This window comes from Coregonus clupeaformis, chromosome 1, assembly GCF_020615455.1.
Source record: "Coregonus clupeaformis isolate EN_2021a chromosome 1, ASM2061545v1, whole genome shotgun sequence".
Taxonomy (NCBI): Eukaryota; Metazoa; Chordata; class Actinopteri; order Salmoniformes; family Salmonidae; genus Coregonus; species Coregonus clupeaformis.
Window position 1 is genome coordinate 49,634,923 of NC_059192.1, and position 11,409 is coordinate 49,646,331.

Here is an 11,409-nt window from a genome sequence, read left to right on the forward strand (position 1 = left end):
TGGAAAGAATATGGCACCACAACAAACCTGCCAAGAGAGGGCCGCCCACCAAAACTCACAGACCAGGCAAGGAGGGCATTAATCACAGAGGCAACAAAGAGACCAAAGATAACCCTGAAGGAGCTGCAAAGCTCCACAGCGGAGATTGGAGTATCTGTCCATTGGACCACTTTAAGCCATACACTCCACAGAGCTGGGCTTTACAGAAGAGTGGCCAGAAAAAAGCCATTGCTTAAAGAAAAAAATAAGCAACATATTTGGTGTTCACCAAAAGGCATGTGGGAGACTACCCAAACATATGGAAGAAGGTACTCTGGTCAGATGAGACTAAAATTGAGCTTTTTGGCCATCAAGGAAAACGCTTTGTCTGGCGCAAACCCAATACCTCTCATCACCCCGAGAACACCATCCCCACAGTGAAGCATGGTGGTGGCAGCATCATGCTGTGAGGATGTTTTTCATCGGAAGGGACTGGGAAACTGGTCAGAATTGAAGGAATGATGGATGGCGCTAAATACAGGGAAATTCTTGAGGGAAACCTGTTTCAGTCTTCCAGAGATTTGAGACTGGGACGGAGGTTCACCTTCCAGCAGGACAATGACCCAAAGCATACTGCTAAAGCAACACTTGAGTGGTTTAAGGGGAAACATTTAAATGTCTTGGAATGGCCTTGTCAAAGCCCAGACCTCAATCCAATTGAGAATCTGTGGTATGACTTAAAGATTGCTGTACACCAGCAGAACCCATCCAACTTGAAGGAGCTGGAGCAGTTTTGCCTTGAAGAATGGGCAAAAATCCCAGTGGCTAGATGTGCCAAGCTTATAGAGACATACCCCAAGAGACTTGCAGCTGTAATTGCTGCATAGGGGGCTCTACAAAGTATTGACTTTGGAGGGGTGAATAGTTATGCACGCTCAAGTTTTCTGTTTTTTTTGTCTTATTTCTTGTTTGTTTCACAATTTTTTTTATTTTGCATCTTCAAAGTGGTAGGCATGTTGGGTAAATCAAATGATTCAAACCCCAAAAAAATCAATTTTAATTCCAGGTTGTAAGGCAACAAAATAGGAAAAATGCCAAGGGGGTGAATACTTTCGCAAGCCACTGTAAATTAAAGATAGCATTTTTTGCTAAGAGTATTACTATATTATTGATCGACTGACTATGACTTTTCAAATCACCCAGCAGTGCTATTTGCAGAGTTAAAAATGTTGCTAATTTTCAGCCATTAATGAACCTGTGACCAAAACATGCTACATATGGGCAGCACCAAAACAAGTGATCGAATGATTCTGTCTCTTTGCAGCAAAATCTGCAGAGCTGGGATGGTTGCATCCCCCATATATATAACATTCTATTGGTTGCAAGAATTTTGTATAATCATATAAATTTAAAAACTACGTTTAGAATCTGCTGTCGTTTTGTGTATCAGTTCATAAACATGTGCCATGGAATCGGTACATCGAAAACCTCCTCCCAACTATTTTGTCAATTTTTTGGTCCTTAAATGAAACTGGTATACTTTTTTATTATCACAATTTTCTTTTACCAATTTTGGTCTTTAATGCAGGGCCGAATGATAAGTTCCTTACCTTCCCCCCTTCCACTTGCCTCCTCCATTTTTGCGGTAATGCTGCAATCAGTTGGTTGTAATTTTGGATAGAGCAGACATTTCCATTTATTTTAGTTAACTCCACCAGTCCTATTTATTATATCATTACAAAGATTATACCGTTTTTTTAAATCCCAAAATATTGTTTTTTTTATCAATTAGTATTATTTGAGTTTAACCATAACATTTGTTGTAATATTTGTTCTGAAATTGCAACCAGCTTTCTATGGCTTGTTTTAAAATAGCGATATTTTGGAGATTATTTCATTTTCAATTAACCGAAAGTGAGAGGTTGAAATCTGAATGAAGGGGAAAAGGCCATTCTTGAACATGGGGTGAGCCATTCTTACTAATCTGCTAGAGAACCCGTTCATATTTAAGTATAGTTTTTGTATGACTGAAGCCTTTAGTGAGAGGTCCAATGCTTTAATATTTAATCATTTCTGCCCTCTGAATTCATATTCATCATATAAATAGGCCCATTTAATTTTGTCTGGCTTGCTGTTCCAAATAAAGTGGAATATTTTTTCATTAGCTGTAGGCAGGGCCATAAGTAAATAGGTAAGTTGGGATATGACTGAATAATTAATCAGGATGATTTTTCAAAAAAGAGACAGGTGTTGTCCTTTCCATGGTATCAAGATCTTATCTAATTTGGCAAACTTTTTATTAAAATATAATGTAGTGAGATAATTTCTTTCTTTTGGGATATCAATACCGAGTATGTCCACTTCACCATCGTACCATTTTATTGGTAAACTACACGGTAATGTAAAAGTTGTGTTTTTTTGCGATCCAATACATAATATGGTGCACTTATCATAATTCGGTTGTAATCCAGAGAGGTTAGAAAAATTATCTAGATCCTCTATGAGGCTGTGCAGGGATCCAAATTGCGGATTTAAAAGAAAACGTGAATCGTCAGCGTACAGCGACACCTTTGTTTTTAAGCCATGGATTTCTAGCCCCTTGATATTATTTTTGGATCTGATTTTAATAGCTAACATTTCGATGGCCATAATAAATAGAAATGCCAATAGTGGACAACCTTGTTTTACTCCTCTTGACAATTTAATACCTTCTGAGAAGTAGCCATTATTTACTATTTTACATCTGGAGTTACTATACAACCGAAAGTAAGATATGGCCAGGTCATCTGATGCAGCACTCCATCACTCTCCTTCATGGTAAAATAGACTTTACACAGCCTGGAGGTGTGTTGGGTCATTGTCCTGTTGAAAACAAATGATAGTCCCACTAAGCGCAAACCAGACGTGATGACCTATTGCTGCAGAATGCTGTGGTAGCCATGCTGGTTGAATGTGCCTTGAATTCTAATATAAAATTACCAACAGTGTCACCAGCAAAGCACCCGCACACCATCACACCTCCTCCTCCATGCTTCACGGTGGGAACCACACATGCGGAGATCATCCGTTCACCTACTCTCCATCTCACAAAGACACGGCGGTTGGAACCAAAAATCTCCCATTTTGACTCATCAGACCAAAGGACAGATTTCCACCGGTCTAATGTCCATTGCTCGTGTGTCTTGGCCCAAGCAAGTCTCTTCTTATTATTGGTGTCCTTTAGTAGTGGTTTCTTTGCAGCAATTCGATCATGAAGGCCTGATTCACGCAGTCTCCTCTGAACAGTTGATGTTGAGATGTGTCTGTTACTTGAATATTTATTTTATTTGGGCTGCAATTTCCGAGGATGGTAACTCTAATGAACTTATCCTCTGCAGCAGAGGTAACTCTGTCTTCCTTTTCTGTGGCGGTCCTCATGAGAGCTAGTTTCATCATAGCGCTTGATGGTTTTTGCAACTGCACTTGAAGAAACTTTCAAAGTTCTTGACATTGTCACAAGTGTAGAGAGGAGTAGGCAGGAGGAAGTCACAGGTTTAGAACTACTGGATTTATTAAAGCACCATAGCTTAAAGAGGGACGAAACCCAGAGTGCAAAATATAAAGTATTCAGGAAATAGTAGGAGAGATTCCCCTCAGGAAAACAAGCAACATATACAATGACCGACAAAGACAAATGACAGAGGGAGTATATATACAGTGAGGGAAAAAAGTACTTGATCCCCTGCTGATTTTGTATGTTTGCCCACTGACAAAGAAATGATCAGTCTATAATTTTAATGGTAGGTTTATTTGAACAGTGAGAGACAGAATAACAACAAAATAATCCAGAAAAACGCATGTCAAAAATGTTATAAATTGATTTGCATTTTAATGGGGGAAATAAGTATTTGACCCCTCTGCAAAACATGACTTAGTACTTGGTGGCAAAACCCTTGTTGGCAATCACAGAGGTCAGAAGTTTCTTGTAGTTGGCCACCAGGTTTGCACACATCTCAGGAGGGATTTTGTCCCACTCCTCTTTGCAGATCTTCTCCAAGTCATTAAGGTTTCGAGCCTGACGTTTGGCAACTCGAACCTTCAGCTCCCTCCACAGATTTTCTATGGGATTAAGGTCTGGAGACTGGCTAGGCCACTCCAGGACCTTAATGTGCTTCTTCTTGAGCCACTCCTTTGTTGCCTTGGCCGTGTGTTTTGGGTCATTGTCATGCTGGAATACCCATCCACGACCCATTTTCAATGCCCTGGCTGAGGGAAGGAGGTTCTCACCCAAGATTTGACGGTACATGGCCCCGTCCATCGTCCCTTTGATGTGGTGAAGTTGTCCTGTCCCCTTAGCAGAAAAACACCCCCAAAGCATAATGTTTCCACCTCCATGTTTGACGGTGGGGATGGTGTTCTTGGGGTCATAGGCAGCATTCCTCCTCCTCCAAACATGGCATGTTGAGTTGATGCCAAAGAGCTCCATTTTGGTCTCATCTGACCACAACACTTTCCCCCAGTTCTCCTCTGAATCATTCAGATGTTCATTGGCAAACTGCAGACGGGCCTGTATATCTGCTTTCTTGAGCAGGGGGACATTGCGGGCGCTGCAGGATTTCAGTCCTTCATGGCGTAGTGTGTTACCAATTGTTTTCTTGGTGACTATGGTCCCAGCTGCCTTGAGATCATTGACAAGATCCTCCCGTGTAGTTCTGGGCTGATTCCTCACCGTTCTCATGATCATTGCAACTCCACAAGGTGAGATCTTGCATGGAGCCCCAGGCCGAGGGAGATTGACAGTTATTTTGTGTTTCTTCCATTTGCGAATAATCGCACCAACTGTTGTCACCTTCTCACCAAGCTGCTTGGCGATGGTCTTGTAGCCCATTCCAGCCTTGTGTAGGTCTACAATCGTGTCCCTGACATCCTTGGAGAGCTCTTTGGTCTTGGCCATAGTCGAGAGTTTGGAATCTGATTGATTGATTGCTTCTGTGGACAGGTATCTTTTATACCGGTAACAAACTGAGATTAGGAGCACTCCCTTTAAGAGTGTGCTCCTAATCTCAGTTTGTTACCTGTATAAAAGACACCTGGGAGCCAGAAATCTTTCTGATTGAGAGGGGGTCAAATACTTATTTCCCTCATTAAAATGCAAATCAATTTATAACATTTTTGACATGCGTTTTTCTGGATTTTTTTGTTGTTATTCTGTCTCTCACTGTTCAAATAAACCTACCATTAAAATTATAGACTGATCATTTCTTTGTCAGTGGGCAAACATACAAAATCAGCAGTGGGTCAAATACATTTTTCCCTCACTGTAGGTCACAAATAAAGCTATCCCCAGTCAAATTGGAGCACAACTCATGAGCCCACCTCCTGCACTGCAAATTTCCAAAAATTAGATGAACTTTCCACAAAATTGTTTTGTTTAAATATCTCCAAAAGTTGTGATGACACAGAGGAAAAGTTTTTGTTGAGCAAGAGCAGTGTCAGCCAGGGAAAGTGTTGGGGGAAATAAGTTGGTGACATCTTGTGGTTACCCCAGGGGGCTAGTTACCCCCTTGTAACATGTTAGGGTGAAAGAGGTCGAGGTGTCAAGGATCTGGGCTGTATGGCAGATCTCGTATGTGGAGGCGGTAAAGAGAGTGGAAGGGGCAAGAGGCCACAGTGCTGGAGAAGATATGGTGCACGGCAACCAGTTGCAAATGTTTTACGGCAATCAAGTGATCTGGATACACTCATTGTGAAGAAGGTGGGTTTTGTAGCATTTATAGCCACAGTTATTAATTGTAGAATTCAAGAAGCTGGACATCATTGTATCTGCAGCTGAAACGTTTTTTAGGCTCAAAGACTTCATGGCAGAAGCACTGCAAAAACGACTGTCTCCAGAAAATGTCCCGCCTTCACAGGATCCTTCTGAGCCAGTGTAGGGACCTGATTAGAATATTAACAGAAAAGCAAGTTGATTTTGCTTAGTTTAAGTTTATTTTTGATAATTTGTATGAATATTTTTTTTTACGCCGCATTATTTCCTTTTTGGGATCTTTATTATCCACCCACACAGTTATGAACGCCATTATACCAGAGAAGAAGAAAAAATATTCAAAAAATCCGTGACCCGGAAGTGCTTAGTTATTCTTCCCTGCTTCATTGTGGTATCATTATAGATAGAAAAAGAGCCAGATAGCCTATTTCACCGGATGTATAAATGTGAAGCATTTTCTAATCGATGAAACATTTGATCTCAATACAGTTTTCTGTTCCCAAAACTAAAATCGGTTACAAACAGAGTGGACTAAGTTTTGTAGACTTGACCCTTTGCCAAAGTTTAACAAAAAATTGCGTTGTTCAGAAGGAGTGCATGTGCGAATAGAGTTATTGCACACGCGCACTACACAGAGTAGGCGTTCCCTAACGGAAATGCACAAATACATGCTAAAACGCGCCAATAAGATCTCGCTAGCTCATGCTTGGCTCTGCACCCCTTCTTGCTTGTTCTGCCCACTATATTTCACTTCTTCCCATTTGAAACGACAGTCTGTGGTCTATCTTGGGTTAGTTATAAAACAATTTTGTGTAATCTTTCAACAACATTAACTTTCCGGAAATGCCTTGCTCATATTGATATCAAACGCTATCGATATAATATCAAATTATATCTATTGGTGCCCACCACTACATGAATAAATAACACATTTATATTTAAATATCATTTCCTTACTAAGCATATAGCTTCATTTCATCAGTCTGCTGTATCATTCAAGCGTAAAATCTTAACTTCTTTCAACTAAGTCATTTCCTATCTGATAAATCATGTAAAACATAGTCTCCCATGCCATTTTGAAAAAGTGTATCCACATTGCCCTCTCATTAGACTGCTTTAGAGAAAAGCACACATTAACACCAATACTGCTACTGTTTTCTAAAAGGTTGAAGCTGCGGATTCAACCTTTTCTGGACCCTGCTTCTCTGCGGTGCAAATAGGCCTACCCATGAGAACTTTTTAAAATGCCGACCACATATTTATGAGTGGGTGGAGTAGAAAGTGTTGCTGGGCATATAAACCTCAGTCCCCCATGAAATAACACCATATATAGATTCTACAGACCCTACTGAGTATTCCCTACAATACTTTTACTGCGGCTCCTAGAATAGTTTTTGCTCTATAAGCCAATATGTATTCTGTATACAGTGATTCGCATTGTATCCAATGGAATAGGTGGAGTAAAAGGCCAGCAACACTCCATATTATTCAGTCCCCCATGAAATGGCACCATATATAGATTCTACAGACCCTACTGAGTATTCCATACAGTACTTTTACTGCGGCACCCAGAATATGTATTCCATATACAGTGATTCACATTGATGGAATTTATTTGACTTTGGAACATGTTTTAAAACCCAAATGTAATGCAAATGAATTATTGTTAATGTTTAGACAATTGTTTTTCTTATATCATGAATAAATACAGGATATTGACACTTTCCTACTATTACGTGTGGGACTTTTATTTCGAACGTTTCTGAAATTCCGTGACCCGGAAGTACGTTTTTAGTGTTGCCAATGTCATCTTGTTGAATAAAATAGTTAGCTAGTAAATCAAAATGTGACAGCATCTACTGCGTAATCATAACGTTATATTTGTCTAAATGTAGGCTTTTAAATCTCAGGGAAAATGTCACGTGTAAAGGATCAACTGGCCACGGTCATGGGGCTTTTAGTAAATGCAGCCGTGGTGGAAATAAGTAAATTGTGCACGAGTCAAAACGTTTACACCGATTCACAGAGGCAGTGCATTGGCCCTGGGACTGAGGTAAGTGTGTCACAAGCAGTGTTTACATTTGTCTAGCTAACCAGCTAGCATTGTGTTGGCACGGAAGTGTGTGTAACATAGGATAAATTGTATGGGTAGCTAACGTTAATTGTTTGTTTGACATTATCATGTCAAATGTCTTGGGTCAGAAAATTGGCATTGAGACTAGCTAGCTAGGAAGATAAGAAAAGAGTCAGTGTAATATGTTTGTGTCTTCTCCATATACAGCTGTCTGCCATCATGAAGAGATTGTGCAAAGAGGCCATGCAAAAAATAATTAGTCTCATTGATGAGGATACAGCTTCTCTGCGTCTGCAAGTGTCAGTGAGTCAGAGAGATAATCAGGTTCTGAAGGAGAATCTCCAGTTGATGGATGGGGACCTGAGGACGACTAGAGGGCTTGGAGAGGAGGGTGCAGAGGACAGGAAGACCCAAGGAACAGACGTGACTAAATTTGAGCGCTTGTCTGAAGTCAACAGTGGCATGGTAAGCTCCCATATATCCATATCTGGTCACCAATTTCTTGAATATGAATAAAGATGCAAATTAGTTGCTATTCAAGGAATGTAGCTTGCCTATTTTGGAGGTCTGTGTGTGTGTGTGTGTGTGTGTGTGTGTGTGTGTGTGTTTGGGGAAGGATACTTTCCACTGATTAATTATTTCACATCTAGTCTTCAGAGACGGAGGAGGAAAGTGCTGAATGGATCACATTGAAGGAGGATACACTGCTACAGGACACCCAGACAGGACACACACATGAGGACGCAGGTAAGTAGTTATGAAGTCACCTTTCACGACATTCAGAATGGTCTGAATGTAGACAACTGACTGCATTACATCTTATATTCAGAACTTTTTAGAAAGTTTAAATTAAATGCTGGAACTGCAGCACAACAGCAGTGATAATAATATTGAATATCTACTGCCCAGATGGAGAATCCAGGACAGAGGCTGGGGAGGATGCTACTATTGACCACAACTTGGAGGAAGAGATTACTACACCACTCTCACCAGCAAAGGCTCAAGAGGACCAAGACTTACAGCCTGCTGCACCCACAGACATATCCAATGATGCTAAGATGGTGGCTCCCACAGTACATCAAATGAGACTGCGTGTGGTGAGACGCACAAAGGGCCAGAAATCTGTCAAAGGAGACAAATGTTTAAGCTGTGTACAGTGTGGGAAGGCTTTTAGTAAACTAAGTAACCTGAAAGCCCACCAGGTTGTCCACACGGGTGAGAGGCCATTTAAGTGCACGCAGTGCGGGAAGGGCTTTACAGCAAAGTGCAGTCTCAAAGTACACCATGTTATAGTGCACAAAAGGGAGAAGCGATTCAAGTGCACATACTGCGGGAAGATATTTGGCACCCAGAGCCAGCTTAACGAACACCAGATGGTTTTCAAAGGAGAGAAAGGGAAGGTATTAAGATGTACTTTGTGTGCTAAGGCTTTCCCTGCAAAATGTAGCCTCAAAGCTCACAGAATAGCTGTACACAGAGGAGAGAAGAGATTCAATTGCTCTCAGTGTGGGAAGGTTTTTGCCAGGCAGAGAGATATGATAGTACACCAGGGTGTACACACAGGAGAAAGACCATTTAAGTGTACAACATGTGGGAAGTCTTTTACAGCTAGACGAAGTTTAAATGTACATGTGCTGACTGTACACAAAGGAGAGAGACCTTTCAGCTGTGACATATGTGGCAATAGATTCAGCCAGAGAAGTGGCCTCAAGGCTCACCAAAGGACCCATACAGGAGAGAAACCCTACATATGTGATCAATGCGGAAAAGGCTTCAGCCTGAAAAGTGTACTTAATACCCACCACATAGTTCACACTGGTGAGAAAGCATTTAGCTGTGAGATCTGTGGCAAATGTTTTAGTTTAGCGCCTAACCTCCGCAGACACCAGCAGACTCACTCTGGCGTTAAATCATTCACCTGTGACATATGCCAGAAGAGTTTCACTCAAGCTAGTCATCTCAAAGTCCACCAGCGCATTCACACAGGTGAGAAAACGTTTGTATGTGACATATGTGGAAAGGGCTTCAACCAAAAGAGTTCTCTGATGATCCACCAGAAGATACACAGTGGGGACAAACCCTATGACTGCTCAGAGTGTGGAAAATGCTACCGGTCTGCAAACTATCTGAAAAGGCACCAGGTGATACACACAGAGAAAAAATCTCACTCTTGTGAAGAATGCGGAAAGAATTTCCACACTGCGACCAATCTCAAAACTCATCGTCGGGTCCACACAGACAAGAAGCCGTTTACCTGTGATATATGTCAACAAGGATACAGCTCCCTGAGTTACTATAACAGTCACCGGCTCATTCACACTGAAGGGAAACCATTCAGCTGCACCATGTGTGAGAAGCACTTCGCCAAACAGCGTTTCCTCGATCTTCACCTACGCACTCACACTGGAGAGAGGCCTCATACCTGTGACCTGTGTGGGAAGAGCTTCAGTTTTGCACAGAACCTTGTTCGCCACAAACGTGTGCACACTGGGGAGAAACCGTTTCTCTGCCTTGTGTGTGGGAAGACGTTCAGCCAAGCGAACAATCTCAAGGCTCACCAGCAAGTGCACACTGGGGAAAAACCATACAACTGTTCCAAATGCAGGAAGAACTTCTCCTGTATGAGAAATTTGAAGGAACACAAGTGTATTGAAGTTCAAGAACAAATAGTGGAAGTGACTGTTGGAGACTGTCTCACTAGTACTGTAATAATATATGAATAATGGCACAATACCATCACGCCTGCCTAACTGGAGCTGCTTGGTAAGAATGCTATGAATGTTGCAAATCCATGAAGTAATTATAATTATAGAATATCTAGCTATTACACAAGATGCATAAATGACAATGCAATTCTTCTACATCCATGGTCCTTCCATGGATTCCCCCTGATGTTATATTAGGATGGGTAACCTGGGCCTAGCCTATTGATAAGTACTACTATGTTATTATATGTATGTAATATGTATTTAATATGTCCTTGTTTCAACCCACATGCACCAGTAATGTTGCAGCATGAGTATTTTACAGTATGTTGCAATTCCTTTGCTCACTTTACAACTCAAGAAACAAGAGGTGTTGTACTTGTATTTTGTCCCTGTACATCTGAATTAAATACATCTTCTTAAAAACAAGTTATATATGTTTATTTGTTACCTATTGCCTGTGTCGCTGTTCAGTTGAACCAAAGAAAAGGTCTCCTTTAATGTAGGCTTAATTAATGTTGTGAGTTTAAAGATAATGAAATGCTTTAATTTAATAATTTATTTCCGGAATGACAGTTTTTGTGTTGTATAGTTGTCTAGGCCTGAACTGTAGCAGCGAATGTAGGCGCAATCAATCAATCGATAAATGTATTTTGAAGTAAACAATATTCAGAACTTGGAGTTTTTCAATTTAAATGATTATACAAAATTCTTGCAACCAATAGAATGTTATACAGTGGGGGAAAAAAAGTATTTAGTCAGCCACCAATTGTGCAAGTTCTCCCACTTAAAAAGATGAGAGAGGCCTGTAATTTTCATCATAGGTACACGTCAACTATGACAGACAAAATGAGAATTTGTTTCTCCAGAAAATCATATTGTAGGATTTTTAATGAATTTATTTG

General features: G+C 40.7%; 1 protein-coding gene across 1 annotated transcript; it reads left to right on the forward strand.

The window, feature by feature from the left end:
• The first annotated feature begins 7,515 nt into the window (after positions 1–7,515).
• Positions 7,516–10,933, forward strand: LOC121582820 (oocyte zinc finger protein XlCOF6). The gene is made up of 4 exons (XM_041898940.1): positions 7,516–7,778; positions 8,007–8,264; positions 8,450–8,546; positions 8,709–10,933. The coding sequence occupies exons 1-4, from the start codon at positions 7,641–7,643 to the stop codon at positions 10,520–10,522; spliced, it is 2,307 nt and encodes a 768-aa protein (XP_041754874.1). The 5' UTR covers positions 7,516–7,640; the 3' UTR covers positions 10,523–10,933.
• Positions 10,934–11,409: the final 476 nt, after the last annotated feature.